General features: G+C 42.1%; 1 protein-coding gene across 4 annotated transcripts in view; it reads right to left on the bottom strand.

Moving 5' to 3' along the window:
* Positions 1-4,064: 4,064 nt before the first annotated feature.
* The window catches only part of PGM1 (phosphoglucomutase 1), a 30,805-nt gene continuing 12,581 nt past the window's right edge, over positions 4,065-22,288 (bottom strand). For all 4 annotated transcript variants that reach the window (XM_005284769.4, XM_065553967.1, XM_065553966.1 and 1 more), the window contains 10 exons: positions 19,496-19,658; positions 19,133-19,279; positions 15,513-15,638; positions 12,832-13,022; positions 11,949-12,103; positions 10,940-11,055; positions 8,282-8,417; positions 7,263-7,446; positions 5,916-6,050; positions 4,065-4,349 (listed from right to left, as the gene is read on the bottom strand). In XM_005284769.4, the coding sequence (XP_005284826.1) occupies positions 4,260-4,349; positions 5,916-6,050; positions 7,263-7,446; positions 8,282-8,417; positions 10,940-11,055; positions 11,949-12,103; positions 12,832-13,022; positions 15,513-15,638; positions 19,133-19,279; positions 19,496-19,658 (1,443 nt within the window). In that variant the 3' untranslated portion in view covers positions 4,065-4,259. The remainder of the gene's footprint in view (positions 4,350-5,915; positions 6,051-7,262; positions 7,447-8,281; positions 8,418-10,939; positions 11,056-11,948; positions 12,104-12,831; positions 13,023-15,512; positions 15,639-19,132; positions 19,280-19,495; positions 19,659-22,288) is intronic.

Genomic DNA, 22,288 nt, shown 5'->3' with positions numbered 1-22,288 from the left:
ATGGTCTCTCAAATAAAGCAACAGCAATGAAGCAAGCTGTGAATCAAGTTCTGGATATGTTTATAATAATTCTGGAGTCCCTTTAGATGATTGGATCACACTTCCAATAGACTAGGCTCTTTAAAAGAGAACAGCTTTTAAAAAGTAGCATTTTATTGAAACTGGCATCATTTCATCAAAAAGAACTCAAGACTGACCAGCTTCAAAAAGAGGCCAGCCATAAACTGCAGGGTCACTTGGGCACAAAGATTGTAAAAAACAGATCAGGCTGAGAGATGAGGGTGAATTGTTTTTCCCCACTAGTGACAGCAATGTAACTTAATTTCTAATTTTTTATTTTGTGGTCCAAGTTGCAACCCTCCCTTTAAGATTAGAGACCAAGGGATGAAACTAAAGGATTGAACTCAACAGTAACATGTATAGACCTGTGGCATAGGGAATAATATTCTCCCAAACTGAGATATAAGCTTCTGCTGTATCAGCGGAATGCCTTGTAGCTGCATGACAAAGCTGAGCACACATGTATAACAACTGTTGATCAGCTGTTAGTACAATTAAGCCTGTGGGCATAGATGGGCACATGCCACATACACAACAGCTTAAAGTGGTCAATTTTCTGGGGTCAGCTTTTCTTGTTGATGGGCAGGCTTTGTTTTTGTTCTTTAAGCTTTTAAAAAAAACCCTGATACTGATTTCTTGATTGAACTGCACCTGCTGTGTCAGTGATCAGAGTGTGTCAGATACTGCCCCCCACTTGGAGAGATTATGCAGAGGGCAGGACGCAGTGTTGCCTACAGAAAGTCAAAGTCACTATACACCCCCCCCCCACACACACACACACACCCACACCCAGGCAAGTATAATCACAAAACCATTCACAGGCAGCGCAATAGTGTTGTTAAAATCCATTTCATGTTCTTCTTACTACATTCTGCTGGACACCAAGTCAATATCACTATGTCTCAATTGGTCATCTCCTCGGAAGGGACTGCATTCCAGGGCTTCTTGGGCTGGGATCACTATAATCTGCTGGCGAGGAAAAGAAGTTTGTGGAGGCTAATTAAATACTTTGCTAAAGCCAGGCGCACTTTAGAGAGAGCAGCACATTAGCCAGAGCTTGTTTTTAGCCAAATGTGTTCTTTCGTGCTGCTATGTACCGTAGTAGGTAGCACACCTTGTGATGCATGGAAAGATGACTAATTAAGTGGGCAGGGTTGGGGAGGCAGGCTAGCCAGTGAGAAGAGCCGCATGGATGGAAGGTGGGGAATGTCACTGTAATTGGCAGTAGAAGTTGCTAGATTTGTCACTGGTCACTTTGACACTTATTTTCTCAGTAGGGAAACCAAAAAGTCACTAAATCTAGTAACAAAGTAGCTAAGTTGGCAACCGGGAGAGGCAGTGGTTCAAATTTCAAATGGAGTGCAAACTTCATCGTGTTAGTTGCAGCACTGGCATGGCTTTACAATTTTCGTAAGTGCTAATTTTCATAGAATCTAAGGCCAGAAGAGACCACTGTGATCATCTAGTCTGACTTCCTGTAGAGCACAGGCCATGAATAAAATGGATTCATAGTTCTTTACCATAGTCCTGTTCCAAAATTGTGTAAAGTGATGGAGGTCTCTGTACTGTGGACATCTGTCCCTTAGGAGCTGGATTGAGACCACCAACTCATTCCTCATAAAACACTGAACAGCCAAAAAATCTTACCGCTTTATAGGTGAAACCGCATTATAATGAACTTGCTTTGATCCACCCGAGTGTGCAGCCCACCCCCCCACCCCCCCGGAGCGCTGCTTTACCGCGTTATATCTACATTCGTGTTATATCGGGTCACGTTATATCAAGGTAGCGGCGTATAAACCCAAAACCTAAGAATTGGGTTGGAACACATTCATTTGCAACTTTTAATTGCTGGGTTTGACACATGCAGCATGTATTTTCTGTAATTGCTTTGGAAGAAATTATATACTTTGCTGGGCTTTTAGATTCAAGGCAATTGTACTTCTTTAAATGACTGTGGCACAGTCTTATTTGGTTCAAGTTTTTTTCTGTTCTTTCCATCTAGTACAAGTATGCAGACCCCTGCACCTCTGCAAAACTGCCTTTGAGATATTCCTTATAATATGTACTATAAAACGAAGGTAAAGGTCAATAGTGTCCAACATACAGTAAATTATCATTCAGAATGAACCAGAAGTAAGTCAGTCTTATTATGAACTAAGGTCTTACTCCTGCAAGCCATTCATATTTGCAAGTACCTGCACCAGTATGGAGCTGTATTAAAATCATTGGCTACAATGGGAGTTGCTGACTGCTTAGTTTTTTTTGAATAACTATCGAGGTACCTAAATATGGATTTTGGAGACGAGCTTTAGATACCTGTTTCTGATGAACTTGGCCTCCCCCTTTAATAAGTTTGTAAAATACCCACCAACCAAAAAAAACAAAAAAACCCCCGTTGGACCAAAAGCCTGGTCTGACACCATGAATTTGGATTCCTGTTCCTGGAGGGGGGGGGAGAAAAACAGAAAGCTGTGGAGGAACACGTATATTCTTGACGGCAGTTTTCATAGTAAACAGGGACTCTTGTTAAGGATTTTGCCACAAACTATATTAGGTAATGGAGGTGCATCACCTCATCAGACCAGAGGAAAGGGGAGATTGTCACTTGGCATTGTTAAGTGTTGCTGAGCTGAATATATTCACGACACAGTGCTTGGCTGGTTCCTAAGAGGCTAAGCGGTATCCGAGGGTGTTAAAGGTGACTATTTGGGGGAAGTGCTGACTAGATCTCAGATTGGTTGGCTCTGCCTCCCCTATCAACTTTCTAAACTGGCTGTTGGGTTCTCTCACTTTCATAGCCAGAAACCAAGGGAATCGCCTCTCAGTTTTCATCCACTTCAGAGTCTCATAACAGTTTTTAAAAGGAATTCCCAATGCTTGTGTAATACCACACCTCTGCATGGATCATCCGCAGCCAGAATTGAACCTGCAACCTCAGGATGTTAAAGCAGGAGCTTCTACAGCCTGAGCTATGGGATCCCAGTCTGTTAAGTGAGACAGTAGCAGGTTCATCAACCTCTGTATATGGCTACGCCACCACTAGAAGGGACAGAGCACCATACTGTATGAGTGTAGGTTACATAAGCATATGAGTCACAGGTGGAAAAGCAATTCAAGCCATTCCCATCCACAGAGCAACCATTTTTGGCTTAATGGCTTCAAGAGTATAACAAACAATGTAGTTATTAGTGCCTGAAATCTTATTATTTCAACTATCTTACACTACATTTTGATGAGTTACATTCAGGGTGTATCTTTCTTCTTCAAAAAGAAAACGTATTACAATTTTAAGCAATTTTTTACAAAAAGCACTGATCAGTAATACTGGTCCATTTCACTTTAGTAGCCTCTCATGCTCGTTATTAGCATTGAATAGAGGGGTTATTGTATCACCAAATGTGGCAAATAAAGATCAATTTATATAAATTCTTTCTTTAAAAAAGAAAACTATCAGGCGGGGCATGGAGGGCGGGGGGAGGGACACCAAACTGCAATACAAGTAATTGCACTTTCTGAGGAACTGTCTACATAGCATGGCAAAGCACGACAGAAGGGTGTGATTTGTAAAGATCAACTAACTTGTTGCACTCTAACTGCCCCATGTAAACCCTTCTGGTGTGCTCTGTTTGAAACAGGAATGTATTAACACGAACTGAGTATCTTTTGGGAGGGGGGTCTACATAGGGCAGCTAGGGTGTAACATGTTAGTGAGCTTTACAAATCAAACCTGTCTAGTGCACTTTGCTGGAGCCATGTAGACAAGCCCCGAGACATAACATGTAAAAGAAATGACGTATAATCAAGAAAAGGTACTTGCACCATCATGAGATAAAAACAAGGCCATTATCACAGAAGAATTTAGCTTCATTGTTCTCTTCACAGCTTTTTGTTTTAGCAAGAGAAAGAAAAATTACATCTGCTAAACCAAAAGGCTATGCTAAGTGAGGACTATACCCAAATTATAACAGCGCCATGTGACAAAGAGGCAATGCATCAGTATACACAGTGTAAACATGGGTGATTCTGGTTTATTAATAACATCTAGCCTTTTATCAGTTTAAATAATACTTTTAAATAGAGTTAACGTTGCTTTTAGTGACCAATTTGATAAAAAGGACTGGATGATTTTGTTTGACTCATTCGGCACAGCCAGCCGTTTCAGCACTGCACGCAGTCAGCATCAGGTCCCAGCCTTTTCATGTGATGACTGTGGGGCCGGTGCGGCCAGTTCTTTCATGGAGCTGTGAAAGCTTCACTGCAATACCAATGAGAGGAGCCAACATGACCTGCCGAAAGGAGAAAGACACATCAAAACCACTGACCAAAGGCATGTTACCGCTTGAGCCTTTAGTGCTCATTCTCTCCTAACGGATTGTTGGGCGTTAGATCTGAGTCCCTAAAACACAGTTCTGAATCCCCATTCACAACGGATTGGAGTACTATTATTTCATCGTTGTGAAACGTAGCTGCTATACAACCAAGACAAACGGTGAATTCTGCCCCAGATAGGAAGACAGATGTAGTAATTCTATGGAACTTTACAAAGTGAGCTAACAAATATTGCTGCTTTGGTGACTTCTATACTTCTCAGGCTACGTCTACACTACCCGCCTGAATCGGCGGGTAGAAATCGATCTCTCAGGGATCGAATGATCTCGTCTCATCAGGATGCAACATTTGATCCCCGAAACGACGCTTGTACTCCACCAGGGGAGGTAGGAGTAAGCGCCGTCGATGGGGGAGCCGCGGAAGTCGGCTCTGATACGTCGGATTCAGCTACGCTATTTGCGTAGCTGAATTTGCGTATCTTAAATCTATCCCCCCCCCGTAGTGAGGATGTAGCCTCAGTTCTATGCTGTTCTGAAATCATGATTTTCCCATATTCCACAAATGGCAAACGATACTCACTCAACCACAGTAACCCGTCCCCAATATAACCACATTATTTCCTTTTTTCTGGCTTAACAGGTTGCCTAAAAGAGTTCAGAGACATTGACGGGAGATGTTAAGAAGGCGCACAAGAGAGCTTACTACCATTTTTTTAATGGAACCTTGGAGAAGGTACATTAAATCTAGTGCAGAACATGACAACAGATTCTGTTATCTCAGGGCTGCATAGTCTTCCATGCCCCATGGATTTTGGGGGATTTGTTTTAAAACATGTAATTCCTACATGTTTTTCTGATCCTTGGGGATTCAATTCTCCAATCAAAAGTATCGTTCAGCTTTGAAGCAGTGTCTCCCCCAGCTTGTAACCAAATACTCAACCATGCTGCATACCACATAGATAGGTAGACAAAATAAAATGTAATTGTGGAGGAAACTGTGATGAATTCTGAATAATAAACTATATATGGAGATATACCTACCTCATAGAACTTGAAAGATCATCAAGTCCAGTTCCCTGACTTCACTAGCAGGACCAAGTACTGTCCCTGACAGTTTTTTGGTTTTTTTTGTATACCCCAGATCCCTAAATGACCCCCTCAAGGGCTGAACTCACAACCCTAGGTTTAGCAGGCCAATGCTCAAACCACTGAGCTATCCCTCCCCCTACTTGCTCCATAAGGAGTAGAGAGGTTTAAGGAACTGTAACACCTGTTTTTGAAATAGTTGTCACCTCATAGTCAGAGGGGATGGAACAATTTGCATAGTGGGGGAGCGGAGAACCATTGAACCAAACTGTAAACCCTGTATATGATGGAAACCACTTCGAGCCGGGGGTGCGGCAGCACCCCTAGTTCCAGCACCTACGCTCAGAGTGGCTCTCTCAGTCATGCCCTCCTCAAAGAAGGGAGCTTTTAAGAAAAGGCAGAACAGAGTGGTACCAAAAGTCTGGATACAACAGTTACCTGTGAATCTTCATATATTTTTGGAGCATCTTTCTCATAGCTATCAATGTATAGTCGCACGGTCGCTCCAGCACTGCCGGTACCACTTAGTCTGAAGATGATGCGAGAACCATCAGTGAAGATGAGCCTTAAACCCTAGCAAGTGCAAGTGAGAACAACAAAATTAATACACACTCGTTTATATGGCTCTTCAAATACCTGATGTACCTTCCAGCAAACCTGTCATGTCATTTCACCTGTCATTCTTCATCAGAGGGCAACAGAAGTTGCAAATAGCACCCTGTTTGTTCCTCTTACTCCTGGCTGACTATGTGTCCCTCCTGAGCCACTCTTGAGCATTTCCTAGATCATGACAGTTTTTGAATCCAAAGTATCATGAAGACCCTAGTCCTATTACTAGCTTGGGAGCAAGAGACCAACTCTGATTCTCTGCATACCAGCCTGTCATGCTACCACTGCACATCTGTGCAAACTCTATTTAAAGAAAATAATTCAAACGTTTGACATGCAAAGTAACAATTCTCAGAGCTTTTGTCCATTATTCCTTTCCAGTTAATATGCCCTTCTCCCCAGTATGCTGCAAACCAGACCCATCTACAGGGCAATTTTATTTAAATAACTTGCATAGTACCAGGTAAATCATCTTGTATATTATATTAAATAGCTCCTTGACTTTCAAATGCTGGAATTCAGTCCTTGGCTACTGCTGCTCTCTGACAGTGGCTGCAGTGCTGCCTGAGTTCTGCAAGATGGCAACAAAGCCTTGCAACAGAGTAACAGGATCAGGATATAAAACAAACTTATTTGCCTTTTGGAATCACTAACCTAGAACTAAAGATTATAGGCCTGAGCCATGCATCACCTGGTTTGTCCCACTCTTTCTGTGCAAAGCAGCCCTAAACCCAGCAAATCCAACTCCTGAAGGATCTCCCCTGCACAGAAAAATCCTTAGGTTGTGCAAAGTCATCATCATAGCTCTTACACCATCTTCCATCGAGCTGACGAAATGGGGAGAGGCCAGAACAGGCCACCCCTGCACCATGGTGATCCCTGGCTGCCCTAACAGTGTGTTGGGATCACTGTCAGCTGGGTCAGGTTAGAACAGCTTTCAGGGCCTCTCCTCCTTCAGTCCCTCCTTGGCAGCACCAACCAGAGGCAAGGATCTGGACTATAGTTATAAAACGCACGTAACTGGGGCGGGGGAATGGTTTTTAATAGTGGGATAAAGCTTTTGGCACAAAGCTAAGGATAACCTTGTTGAAATTTTAACTGAAAATATCTAGTCAGAACCACACATTCTTCAAAAACAGCACGGCAAGTTATTGACAAAGTAGTTTCCAGTTTCACCTGGTTTCTGGAGATGCTTCCATCCACAGGATCGCTGTATTCAAAGTTATCGGCTTTCTCAACAGTGTAAACTTTATCACCAGCTGACAGCTGCTTTCCCACAAAAGAACGGTCAAACATCACAGTTTCTAGATCCTTCATCATTTTGTTAGCTCCATCTGAGTCCACCTCCTCATAGTCATATCTAGAACCAGCCACAGTAGAATGAAAAGTTAGGGAGGCTTTATATTGGTGACAAACAATGTTTTGGGAGCCACCACTTTAAAAATATCTTGTTTGATTTAAAAGTTGGGTTTAGTCCCTTATAAATGGTCTCTTCAGTTCCAGGCACCCAAGAGACTTACAGTTGGTTAAGCAAATCCCACAAACAGTAACAAAGGAATACATTGGAGTGGGTGAATTTAGCAGTTATAGAAGTAAGACAGAACAGCACTGGCTTGCGGTGTATCGTTTATTGGTATTTCAGTACTGCCCGAGGCCCCCACACTAAGAACAAGATGTGCTAGGAGCTGCACACCCCGTACAGCTCTATCACTGAAGAGCTTCCAAATTAAATTGCCATATGTGCTCTCAATGCAGATGCTAGTCTAATAGATGATAAAAATCCTGCATAAAGATCAATACCCAAAAGAAGGTGTTGAAACAACATACAGGTTTCAATTTAAACTGGGCAGAAAGCAGAGTTAACACTAACAGTCCAGCATTTTAAATTTACCCAGAGACGCTTTAATATTCATGGCATGTAAAACTGAACTGCTGAGACATCAGCAATGCCCTAGAAATAACAAAGCTGAGTTAAGAACGGAGAAGCCATCCTAGTTGTGGAGATCAAGGTTCTCCCAGTGTAAGTGATACACTTCACATGGCTTTGGAGAAGTTTTCAGTATTTAGCAGTCAGGGCACTTGCCCCTTTTTAGCATTCTCTCCCTTCTGTCCCAGGGCTGGGGATTGAGCACGTTCTGCTCTCTGCGAAGGGTCATGCTTCATCATGGTGAGCCATCACCTGGCTCATCCCTCACCTCGTGAAGAAGTTCCGCCCATATTTCTGCCAGTGATCTTTCAGGATGTCCTCCACGCTCTGTTTGCGGACAGCTATTATAGATAGCCACGCCAGGACAGCCCACAGCCCGTCCTTTTCACGGATATGATCAGAGCCTGCAACGTGCAAAAGCAGAAACAAACTGAACAATTTCCTTCACTTGAGAGTTCACGTTAAAGCTCTCGTCCATCAAGCTGCCAACCACACAGACTTAAACCCACACATATGACGAATTTTAAGAACTACATCCTCTGGATTATATTATTTACAGAGCTCATTCGTTTTTAACTACTGTTTTAATACATGAAGACAAATTAATTCCCCCCCGCCCCCGCCCCAAAACACACACATTTGGGGAAAGTTCTTCTACGGCATGTGTTATACAGGAGGTCAGCCTAGATGATCACATTGGTCCCTCTCGCTTTGGAATCTATGAACTAAACACTTAGGGACAGATTTTTAAAAAAGGTATTTAGGTGCCTAGTGGGATTTTCAAAAGTACCTAGTGCACCTAAATACCTAAAAAAATCCGATGAGGTGCCTGAATACCTTTAAAACTCTGGCCGGTAGCTTCTTAAGCTGGCTGGTTTACCATTGAGGGGTTATACTGAATTGTACTGCTGCACTTTAGTTACACTGGGGGTATTATTCTGATGATATTTTACAGTTACAACAAGAGAGCCTAGAGCATATAGACAGGCACCCTTTTCCAGGAGGTGTACATACATCCAAATAAAAGTCCTATATAATGTATCCACTCATCCCTGGAATAAAGTGCTCAAGTAAGAAGTCTGAAATTCTGTCATTTTGCATTATGCAGAATTTTTTAGGTTGTGTTTAGATTCTGATTGATTTCAGAAGGTGCAAGTTTGTTTCCATTTTATTGGACTATATGATTGCCATATGTGACCCACATGCTCCGTCAAGCTCCATACTACCCTAGTAACTTACAATAAAGAGGATTTCATTCCTCTTTAATTCTTTGAAGTGAATTATGTGCTAGATTGGCAACCCTGGACACGCATTCTCTTTTTATCCACAAAGCAGATACACCACAGGCAGTGTCAGTGCAACACATGCGATCCTGCCTTCTGCATCAACCCTGCCAGCATGTCGATCTGTAGGGAGGAGAGGCTCCATGGCCATGGAGTCATAAAATCATAAACCTTTCACTCTCTCGCCTGCTCTCAAAGGGTGCCAGTTATAGTGTGGTGCGCACTTTCCTGGGTTGGATGGAAACCACCAAGCCATTTCACACGGGGCATCGGATGGCAACGATTTTAGGACACTATTCATCCGGGACCACCTGAAAAATCGCTGATCTGGAGACCATCCCACAGCCTACCAGCAACTCCCTAGGCCATCCAGTGCTTTTCCTTTCTAGGTACAGTCATTTACTTCAATTCTGGTGCTCTCTCATACATTACCCACACTAGGGAATTTGCATATGTACTCAGGGCAATGACTCAAACACTTTTACTTATGATAATCGCCAAGATTTCTTTGCTCCATTTATAGAGAGGCCCTGATTTTTCCAAAACTGTCGTCCTCCCTCTCATCCAGAGGAATAGCACTTGCCCTCTAAAAACATTATCATCAGTAAAGACCGGCCCAGGACTGCAGCAAACATCCTTCAACCAGAGGCTCGTCCATGAAGTCACGGCCAGACAGCTGTGATGAGTTCACATCAGAGGCTGATGGCACTTCAGTCAAGCAGCTGCCACAACAAGTCCCAACCATGTGCTGCTTAACATTAAGCACATGATTAAGTCCATCCTTATTCAGCGAAATCTCTAAGCACACGGTTAAGTGCTTTGCTGAATCAGGGCCAGAGAGAGCAAGAGATCTTTTATGTGAATCAGATGCTGATCTCCTGCATAGCAATGAAGACCCTGAAGACCAGCATTGCTAGAGCAAGGAGGAGGACTCAGATGTCGTGTGATGGATGCAGAAGAACCTATGTAGTTAGCCCTGAAACTTCTCTTGGAATACCACACACTTTGCAGCACGTTACCTTACGCAAAGGGAGTTCTATACATTTTAATTTCCCTATGAAAACTGCAGTATTAAGTCACATGCCCACCCCCAATAGATTTACTAAGATATTCATTTTGTATCTCAATTCACCTTGCTTCGACAGTTCAAAGGCAAGTGTTAATTTAACCTTTATAAATCAAACCTTGTTTTTAAAACAGGAAAACCAGGGTCCTATTAAGCTCAGAGATTTAATAGCAACCTGAAACCTCCCCTAATAAAACCGCATTCACTAAACCATATTTCTTCCCAGAAATGAAAACATTTAGAAGGTTTTCCTGGCCACCAAGAGTTGAAAAAATACATTTAGCATTGCATTTAATCCCCATAGACCCAATGACCAGCTAGTGAAGGGGCCCTTAAACTTCCTGAATAGACCTTCCTGAAAGGAAAACTAGCTTTTCCCTGACTCAACTTACCAGGGAACTTTTACAGTTGTGTACATTTTCATCAGTAATTTTTGTAAACAAATTTTGTTTTTATGATTTTGGAAACATTAACTCCTATACATGGAAGATAAATTCCACTGCTCCAGAAAGAGCTAAACTGTGTTTAAATGCGAGGAATATCATCATCATTAATGAGATTAGGAACAAAAACTTACCAGTACCAAAACTTTCCTCTCCACACAGAGACAGTTTGTTTGCATCCATTAAGTTTCCAAAGAACTTCCAGCCAGTTGGAGTTTCAAACAAAGCGATCTTTGTAGCTTTGGCCACCCTTCAAAGGCAAGAAAGGTAAGTTATATCACAGCTGGATTGTTAGCACACCCTTGTGAAATGCTGCAACAGTAACGTTAGTTGTTATTAAGCATCTCATTTAACATAACAGTGAAGGCAAGTCAGTCCGATTTTTTTAAAATAACCCTTTGTATATTCGTCCCTTGCTTTATTCTTGTGTTACCTTGGGGGAAGGGAGGGAGGGGACTGATCGGTAAGTGCAGAAGAAGAAAAAAAAAATACCTAGCTCCTGTGTAGAACTTTTCATCAGCGGATCTCAAAACACTTTACAAAGGAGGTCAGTATCATTATCTCCATTTTACAGATTGGGAAACCGAGGCACTTGCCACTAAGAGGCCGTGCCACTCAGCAGGCCTGGAAACAGAACCTAGTTCCCTCAAGTCCCAGTCCAGCGCTGCCTCCCGTAGTGAATAGGTTTCAGCTGATCATATGAGTGCAAACTGCTGAGCCTCTGTTCTCTGGTGGCATAGGTGCTGGAACTAGGGGTGCTGGGGGTGCTGCTGCCCCCTGCCTTGAAGTGGTTTCCATTATATACAAGGTTTACAGTTTGGGTCAATGGCTCTCAGCACCCCCACTACACAAATTGTTCCATCTGGTGGTTAGTGTCCTCAGTCCCTATTGGCCTCAATGGGTGTTGATGGCACTTAGCATCTCTCAGGACCAGGGTCTAAGCTGAAGAAAACCCAACCACAAGTTCTCAATAGCTTTTGAAAGAGTATCTTATGAAAACAGCTTTTAAACATTATTCCCACTAAAGATATTGTTTCAGGCATGTTTTAATATGGTAACTGCTGGGGGAGAGCACAATTCACCCCCCATGAAAGGTTTAAAACTGACACGAACAATTGTCAACCCCCATACCCCGAGTCCTACCTATCAATTGCCCCACTGGTAGGCATGCTTCGCGCGAAGCCACGAACACCGGTGTGCTGAAAGTAAGGAATACTGAAAATATTGGCAGCGATGACAGCAACGGAGTCTGAAGGGTTAACGAAGAACCCGTGCTTCCCTAGAATCATGTTCCGATCCTAACGAAGATGACAAAGGAGGACAATTCAGTTCTAGCTATGACTGTGCGCACAAAGGTATCAGAGTAAACATTCTTTTTCAGGCACGCCATATAAAAACCATACAGCACCACAGAGTTCCTTTCTACTGGATTAAAGTTAGCGTGGCATTTTGAATCATTTAAGCAGCACTGTATCATTAATATCTTGTTTTTTCATAAACTTCAAAGCTTGTTAAGTATAATCTGAACTTTGTAACAAACTACTGTCATAATGACAAACTAGAGCAAGCGATTTTTGTTCATATATAACTATAGAATGGGAGGGAAATCCCTCATCTCCTATCAATTGTACTGTGTGAGCATCTGACTGGGCATCAGTGCAGCGCTGCTGTAACCCATTTGGTCCTATTCTGCTCCCACTGAAATCACAAGCAAAAATCCCAATCACCCACAGGAGCATCATTATTAAATGTCTAGTCATGGCATCTTTGCATAACATGTGGATGAGCTACCATTTGCCAAGTATCACTAGACTGCAACAATCTATTCAGCTTTGACATCCATGGGAATTCTATCTGCTTATGCCCAGGATAAATCCAGTGCAGACTGTGCATCAATGAATCCAACAATCATTATTCCAATTGAAGCACTTCCTTTTAAGCTTGTGCCCTAGTGTTTGTAGTTAAGAACAACTAGACAGTGCGGTGGGGATGGGAGGTTCTGTAGAACAGCCACATGCTCATTTACCCCATCTCCATCAAAGGCAGCTCCAAAGTCATACTCTCCTGTTTTCATAGACTGGACCAAGTCAGCAGCATAGGTTAAGTTTGGGTCTGGGTGGTGGCCACCAAAGTCCTCTAGAGGTATACAGTTCACAGCAGAATTTGCAGGAGCTCCAAGCTCCTCACACAGGATCTTCTTTACGTAGGGGCCCATAACTAACAGAGCAAAAAAGGGAAGCCATTAAACATTTTATTTTTTGAAATTAAACTTCAACCAGCTGCACATTTTGTTCGAACTACGATTCAGCCAGAGGCTGCTCGTCTACTAGAAGAAGATCGTTCCATTTTAATAGACTGGGAGCATATGGGTTTTTGGACTGTAGAGCACTGTGACCCTGACACTTAAACACAAGTTGTCCCAAAGTGTTCAGTGAAACTACTCATGTGCTTAATGTTAAGTAAGAGCTTAAATGTTTTGCTGGATTGGGGCTCCCGTGACAAGATCAAGCACTTTAGTTACTCAATGTGTTATTTATACTGCGGTAGCTCCTGGGTGTCCAAGTCCTGGACCAGGACCTTACAGTGCTACATGCTGTACAAAAACACAACAAAAAGATGTTTCCTGCTCCCCAAAAGCTCACAATCTATATACGTCAATGAGATGGCCCCGTGGAACAGGAGAGAAAATGGGAAGGCTGGCCCTGAACATCTAACAATATAGCATGATATTCTGTGTTTCACACACCAATACGCAAAGCAATTTTAAAAAAAAAGTTAGCGTGGAATTTCAGAGTTAACATGATTGTGGTATGAAGAAGATGGAAACAGGGTGCTGAGAATGCCCCACATAATAAGCTTTACTGTAGCTACATCATGGGCAGGTTATCTACAAAGTCTCTAGGCACACAAGCCTTTTAAAGCAAATATTTCTCTCTATACTATATAATTACAGTCTAAGGCTCCAATCCTGCAATCAGATCAAGATGGACAGACACTTTGTGGAGCCCAATTGACTTCAATGGGGACTTTACCTGGATTTAAAATTCCTCCTGCATGGATCTGGTTGCAGGATTGGGCTACACCCTTGTTTCACTCTCAAGAAAATAAAGCCTCATGTTTTAATGAGAGCGACACACCTGAGCAGTGCACCATTTCCACTGGCCGCCATAAAGTTCCCCCTCACTCATTTCTTGAGATCACAGTATTTTTATTATGTTAAATACTCAAATCAGAGATAAAAGTTAGAAAAAGTAAACCTTAAAGATTCAACATGTCTGATGTCCCTCACTTAAATTTTTTTTCAGTGCAGTTCGGAAGTAATCTTGCTATTAGGGGACGTATTCTATTTACCATGAGATTACTAGCAAGATTCTTTTGAAGTCTGTCCGTGTCTAATATCATGACACTCTCTTTACAGCAGCAGCTGTCAGCTGTCAATTCACCATCAACTGAGATTGGTCCAGCAACTATGTAGCTGATTCTGCAGTTTTGACAGGCCTGAGGACCCCAGTTAGCTTTTGCTGCTTTCTACACACTGTATTAAAACAGCAGAAAGTTAAAATTTGTTTTCTATACTATGGGCCAAATTTTGCCATTAGACCATAGTGACTCCATTGACATCAGGGAGGCAGCATGAGTGAGAAGGGGCCAAATTCAGTAGTGATGTAAGTGATGGCGTAAATTTCACCTCAACAAGCAGGGGCAAGTTCTGCATAGGTGGAGCAAAGCCCCTTCTTTATCTTTCACCTCATCATACTCGCCTTTTGGTTGTTTCCCCTGCTGCCACTTGCCCTTCCTTCTCCTCAGTGTAGAACTTGCCCCCCTCCTTACACAGAAGCGTAATTTACACAGTTGTTTCCATCTCCCTGGAATTTGGCTCATCTCTCTAGAGCAGAGGGAGAAAAACCAACAACCTCCCTCCCAAATACAGCTCTAGACTGCTAGGAGGCACGGCAAATGCGTTACTCCGTGTTATATGCAATAAGTTTTTGTCCCAGGGTTCTGAGGTTATCAGTCAGCCACAGCATTGACCAGCTGGAGGTTCAATTCTTTTTGTCTCCAGTATGCCAAGTGAGAGGGAGGAAGGCAAAAACACAAGCTCATTAAATAAGATTCCCCCCCCCCATGACATACCTACAATAATACCTATGTATTTCACAGATTCTCATACTGACTTCATCACTGTGGTATCTGAGCATCTTCCAGTAGGGTATTAAACAATGTGACTAACATCTGTCATGCGTGGTTCATTCTCACCCTCTGCCCAGAGGGATACTTGTTTGTGTAGTGTAGGGTTTTGTTTTTAAATGCACATGTTGCTCCGTGTTTATGTTAGAGAAGGCAAGAAGTGAGTCTTCCACTTGGTGTGGTAAGTGGCTCAGTTTTATAAGAGCCCCTCTAAAGCTATCTACTCCCCTTTTGCCACCATTACCAATAAAATACTGAAAATTAGCATGTGGGAGGTTGGGGGAGGGGGAAGGAAAGTCAATTACATTCCGGATCCTAAGTCACTCAGGCACTTTTGAAAATTTTCCCCAAAAGCTCTGCTGGAACAAATGAGGATTCATGGTGACTAAAGACGGTGCAATGCATTTCTCAAACAGAGGAAAATAAAAAATAGCAAAAAGAGTGAGCTAGTTCTTAAATGAAAGTTTCTCCCTCCAAGAAATAGCTAAAAAAAATAAGGAGACAGTAATTATTTCATACCTCCATGCATAGCATCTATGCGAATCTTTAGGTGGTTTTGTCCTGAAAGTAGTTCTTTTAGCGCACTGAAATCAAAGATGTTCCTCAACATGTTCGCATAAGCTTCCACTGAGTCCACAATTTCAACTGCAGAGCCAAAAAAAACAACAATCCAATACACTGAGAGACTAGCAATGACTAGAATGATCAGATAGACTAAAATCCTATTCAAAATGGTAACTTTGCTACTTATGACAACATGATGACATTCCTTAGCACAAAGGCATGCCATTCAAAATAAGAAGGTCTTTGAACATCCCGTAGTATCAGTTCCTAATAATGGCAATGGAGAAAATCGTCTGAGGTAGCAGCTCACTTTACAGTCCTACTTTCTAGAAGATTTTCAATATTACTACATACTGCCATTCCCTATTGGTTTGCAGCCTAATCAACACAGCCAGAAACCTGAAGGTAAAAGTAGCTCCCAGTACAACTTAATCTCTCTGTTCTTCATTCCAGAGGGTTAAATTCAGCTCTCAGTTACAATGAGGGTGGAACTTTCAAAAGCTTTTACCAGAGGTAGACTACAACTTCCACTAAAAGTCAGTGGGAATCAGACGCCTAACTCTCATTTGTACCTTTGAAAAAGGTTGCACCTGTGTAACTGACAACGGAATTTGGTCCACATAAAGGCAATGCGGTGGAAAATGTATTAATGCAAAGTCCCAGTGTACTACCACTGGGAGTTGAAGGAACTAAGAATTTTACCAGGTTCCTTGTTATAAAAATATTCAAAATGTTTCTTTTTTTTTTTTAACATCCACACAAACAGTGTGAAATATGTGCAATTAAATCTGAAAAAAAATTAACATTTCATTGCAAGTTTGCAAAAATTGTCTGATTTTACAGAAAGCCTGTAACATAACCGATTTTTTAAGTGCAAATGCAGAGACAAAAATCAATTCAAAATTTTTTAAAAACACCTGAAAACATTTTAGAATTTTTTTGTGGTGGGGAAAAAAATTTAAGTGCAAAATTACCTAAGTTTTGCTAACATATTTTCAAAAGGTATCATTATAATGTAGCACAAATGGAATGATAACATTCGTATTAGTTTTAGTAGGGCCCAACAGTCTCATTTAAATTAAAGTGAACATTTTTTGTTACGAACCACGTGCAATACATGAAAAGAGTGCCTGTTGGAGGACAAAGAAGTGATTCAATATGGTTCTATAAATACCTTTACAGGGAGAAGATACCAGATACTAGAGAATGCTTTAAGCTAGCATACAAAGCCACAACAACACTGAATAAATAGAAGCCAGAAAAGTTCTAACTGGAAATAAGGGTTTCCACAGGTATGTTAGCAACAAGAAGGTCAGGAAATGTGTGGGACCCTTACTGAATGGGGGAGGCAACCTAGTGACCGAGGATGTGGAAAACGCTGAAGTACTCAATGCTTTTTTTTGCCTCAGCCTTCACAGAGAAGGGCAGCTCCCAGACTGCTGCACTGGGCAGCACAGCATGGGGAGTAGGTGAGCAGCCCTCAGTGGTGAAAGGACAGGTTAAGGACTATTTAGAAAAGCTGGAAGTGCACAAGTCCATGAGTCCGGATCTAATGCATCTGATGGTGCTCAGGGAGTTGGCCGATGTGATTGCAGAGCCATCTGCCATTATCTTTGAAAACTCGTGGCGATTGGGGGAGTTCCCGAACGATTGGAAAAAGGCAAATATACTGCCCATCTTTAAAAAGGAAGGAAGGAAGGAGAATCCGGGGAACTACAAACTGGTCAGTCTCACCTCAGTCCCCGGAAAAATTATGGAGCAGGTCCTCAAGGAATCCATTTTGAAACACTTGGAGGAGAGGAAGGTGATCAGGAACAGTCAACATGGATTCTCCAAGGGAAAATCATGCCGACCAACCTCATTGCTTTCTATGATGAGATAAATGGCTCCGTGGATATGGGGAAAGCGGTGAACATGATATACCTTGACTTTAGCAAAGCTTTTGATATGGTCTCCCACAGTATTCTTGCCAGCAACTTAAAGAAGTACGGATTGGATAAATGGACTATAAAGTGGATAGAAAGTTGGCTAGATCGTCAGGCTCAACGGGTAGTGATGTCTAGTTGGCAAGCAGAGTGCCGCAGGGGTTGGCCCTGGGGCCGGTTTTGTTCAACATCTTCATTAATGATCTGAAGGATGGCGTGGACTACACCCTCAGCAAGTTCGCAGATTACACTAAGCTGAGGGGAGAGGTAGATACTCTGGAGGGTAGAAATAGGGTCCAGAGTGACCTAGACAAATTGGAGGATTGGGCCAAAAGAAATCTGATGAGGTTCAACAAGGACAAGTGCAGAGTCCTGCACTTAGGACAGAAGAATCTCATGCACTGCTAGAGGCTGGAGACCGACTGGCTAAGCAGCAGTTCTGCAGAAAAGGACCTGGGGATAACAGAGGATGAGAAGCAGGATAGGAGTCAACAGTGTGCCCTTGTTCCCAAGAAGGGCAACCGCATATTGGGCTGCATTAGTAGGAGCATTGCCAGCAGATCAAGGGAAGTGATTATTTCCCTCTATTCGGCACTGGTAAGGCCACATCTGGAGTATTGCGTCCAGTTTTGGGTCCCCCACTACAGAAAGGATGTGGACAAATTGGAGAGAGTCCAGCAGAGGGCAATGAAAATGATTAGGGGGCTGGGGCACATGACTTATGAGGAGAAGCTGAGGGAACTGGGCTTATCTAGTCTGCAGAAGAGAAGAGTGATGGGGATTTGACAGCAGCCTTCAACTACCTGAAGGAGGGTTCCAAAGAGGATGGAGCTACGCTGTTCTCATTGGTGGCAGATGACAGAACAAGGAGAAACGGTCTCAAGTTGCAGTGGGGAAGGTCTAAGTTGGATGTTAGGAAAAATTATTACACTGGAATGGGTTATCTAGGTGGTGGAATCTCCATCCTTAAAGATTTTTAAGGCCTGGCTTGACAAAGCTCTGGCTGGGATGATTTAGTTGGGGTTGGTCCTGCTTTAAGTAGGAGGTTAGAGTAGATGACCTCCTGAGGTCTCTTCCAACCCTAATCTTCTATGATAAGACATTTTAAATTGCAGCGATTGGATATGGTGCATTCTCTATCACTTGGAGTCTTCAAATCAAGATCAGATGCCTTTATAAAAATGGTATAGGGGTAAATTTTCAGAAGTCACATTTTCAAAGTGATAGGCACTTAGGTCAGATTTTCAACTGTATTTAGGCACCTAGGTGCTTCTGACAATGTCACTTGGCACCTAAATATCTCTGAAAATCTGGCCCTTGGGAACCTAATTTTCACAGGAAGTCAATGGGATGTAACCTCCTAAATACCTATGTCACTTTTGAAAGTGGGACCTAGGCCCCTAACACATTTAGATGCTTCTGAAAATTTAACCCATGCTCTGGTTCATCCACAAGTTGTTGTGCTCGATGCAGGAATCACTGAGTGAAATTCTGTTGTCTGTGTTATGTAGGAGGCCAGACTAGCGGCTCATATCCCTTTTGGCCTTAAAATCTATTAAATGACCTTGCCAAATGAAGACACTACCATACTATGTAATTGCCCCATGAAAGTAAAAATTACATTTATACAAGGATAAACGTGTCACTTGCCTGTAAATGGTTTAAACTTGTTCTCCAAGTCAAATTGCTGCTTTCCAATGGTACCAAGGTCCACCTTCAGATCTGGGCAGATAGCATACTCTTCAATAGTCTTGCTAATTTGGAAAATTTTATCAGTAATACCTTCAGGAGCAGGACCTACAAGTGAAAAAGGAAGGAAAGTTTTTAGTGTGTGCTGTAAGTATGCATTCCATAGGTACATCAGAAGACAAGGGATGAGAATGTTTCTCTTGGGAACAATATTATTTTACAAGGGAAGTAGATCACTTGTTTTGTTTAGTGAAATATACTGCTGACAGTACTGAAGGTATATTCACTGATGTAAGAAATGTTGGCCACCAGGGAAAACTTTACCTCCATTGGAAATATTGAATTTAATGCCGAAGTCTCCATTTGGGCCACCAGGGTTGTGACTGGCTGTCAAAATGATGCCACCAATGGCTTTGATTTTTCTAATAATACAGGAGACAGCTGGGGTGGAGAGAATTCCATTCTGTCCAATCACTAAACGGCCAATCTAAAACAAAGATTTAAAACAAACTATCAAAAAAATTCACAATTTTAAAGTCTGCTAGACCATGAAAGTTAGAAATGGCAACTTTACAGATGCAAATATTTATAGAACTCTCACACAGTTGTGTGTAAATTTTAGACTTGGCAGAATTATATATATATATATATATATATATATATATATATATAATTTTGATAGATGATATCAACTTTTATTTTTAAGCATTTTTTCTATTTTTATAGACAAATTTTCATAGTGGAGGGAAATTATGCGGGGGGGAGTCAAGCAATTATTTAAAGACAATAGTTGTTGAGATTCATAAAGTTAAATCTTTGTAACTATTAAAAACACAAATTGTCAACGTCAAAATATGCAAAGCAGATATCCTTCAGTCAAACTCTAATAAGTTCTCAAGCCATGTTTTTCTTATTTGCCTATCTGTAAAATTTGGCTATTATCAATGGAAACATTTTTTCATCTGTTTGTGTGTGTACAGTGAAATCAACGTTTACTGATATTTACCAATAAAAACCTAATCCTTCCAAGCCTACTTTTAGGGCTTGTCTTCACTACGGGGGTAAGTTGACTTAAGTTACGCTACTCCAGCTGTGCGAATAACGTAGCTGGAGTTGACGTGGCTTAAGTAGACTTACCTCGGTGTCTTCACTGCGCTGCGCTGACAGGAGACGCTCGCCGGTCGACTTACCTTACTCTTCTCGGAGAGGTGGAATACTGGGGTCGACCGGAGAGTACTCTGCCGTCAATTTAGCAGGTCTTCACTAGACCCGCTAAATCGATCCCTGCTGCCCTAGTGAAAACCAGACCTTAGTTTGCTCCCACCACGTCCACATGAGGGAGTTACAGTGCAGCACTCTGCCCCACAGGTCTGACTATGGGAGTGTGAATAGCAATACGCTCCGCAGTTAGCAAGCCTTTGGGGTATGTGTACTCTGCAATGAACACCCGCAGCTGGCCCATATTAGCTGGCTTGGGCTCGTTGGGCTTGGGCTGCGGGGCTATAAAACTGCAGTGCAGGCATCCCAGGCTTAGGCTGGAGCCTGGACTCTAGAACCCCCACTCCTTGCAGGGTCCGAAAGCCCAGGCACCGGCCTGAGCCCGGATGTCTACACTGCAATTTTATAGCCTGCAGCCTGAGCCTCATGAGCCCAAGTCAGCTGATATGAGTCAGCATCGAGGGTCTTACTGCAGTGTAGACATACCCTTAGATTCTTAAACTCAGCAGGCCAAATTCGGAAGCAATGTGTCAGTGAGAGCGTAAGCTACATATTGATAAATGTATATGAGCCGAAGTAAGTCTAGAGAATCTATATTTGAGGAATGTACACCTCGGAAGGGAGAGGGTGGAAAAAAGGTACACCATCTAGATTCGCCTCTGATTTTGGTCCAATGCCAAAATATCATCCGTTCACCACTTAATAACCAAGCAGTTTCTGTGCACTCCCCAATGGGAAGGTTGTTTCTTTGTGGAAGAAGTTGCAGCTAAAGCTTTAACTTACTGAGTTTCTTGTTACAAGGGAAATATATTGTACATAACATAGGAATCCCCTTCCCACAATGCTCAGATCTGAATTTCAAATACACCAGTTAAACTTGTTGAGAGGCCAGATCACAACATTTTAAAGGAATACCATGCAACAGCCCTCCCCCCCCCCCGCCCCACACACACATACACCCCTCTTGTTATACAGAAAAACCTATAGGATGCAAGTCCTTTATAATAAAAAAAATTAGATACATGCTAGAATCCAGCTCTTATTCTCCTCTTCACTGATAATACAGGTGGATGCTCTCTACGGCTCTTAAATAGCAAGGACTTTTTCTCTCAATCAAGCAGGTGGCTGTCTGCACCACCAACCCCATCTTCAGTACATCTATCCAACAGGAAGGGGACTGAACTATACAGTACACTAAATGCAGACTCCCCAATCCTTTACACTATGCCATAATTACGACCTCTAAATATAGATGTCTTTATTTATATATGCCAGGTTTAGTGGACTACTAGCTTCGTCATTTCCTTTAATTAAATACATCAGATTTAAAGTATGCAATATAAATTAGACTACTGGGACACCAAGTGTGGGGGGTCTTATTCGGAAATCCTTCTGATCGCACATTCATAGAGGTGACAGTATCCATCTACATCACATACTGATGGAACTGCCTTTTCCACTTTTAAGATGAGATATGCGTGCGTTATAATAATTTTACACTTGAAAATATTCTCAGAATTCTACTTTATATTCTACACACTGCGGTTAGCATGAAGTTGATAAATAAACCAAGCGGCATTGCTAATCAGTGACAGAAAGGACAGAATATAAAAACTACAATAAAGTCAACTAAAGACACGTGTGGGCGATTTTACTGGAAATAAATATAGCGCCAGATCCTCAGCTACTGTAAATGGGTATTGCTTCATCTTCACGGGAGATGAGCTGAGATACCAGCTTTATGCTTTTTGAAACTTAGCATTTCTTATTAAAATAGTGAATGAGCTACAAAGAAACTGGAAATCAAAGGCAGTTGACATAATATTGATGGTCCAAACAGTGGGCCTGATCATTACCTGATGTAAATTTGCATCCTACAGATCTTCTGTTTGGACCATG

Source organism: Chrysemys picta, chromosome 8, assembly GCF_011386835.1.
Source record: "Chrysemys picta bellii isolate R12L10 chromosome 8, ASM1138683v2, whole genome shotgun sequence".
In the NCBI taxonomy this organism is placed as follows: Eukaryota; Metazoa; Chordata; order Testudines; family Emydidae; genus Chrysemys; species Chrysemys picta.
This window is presented reverse-complemented; position numbering and strand designations above follow the sequence as displayed.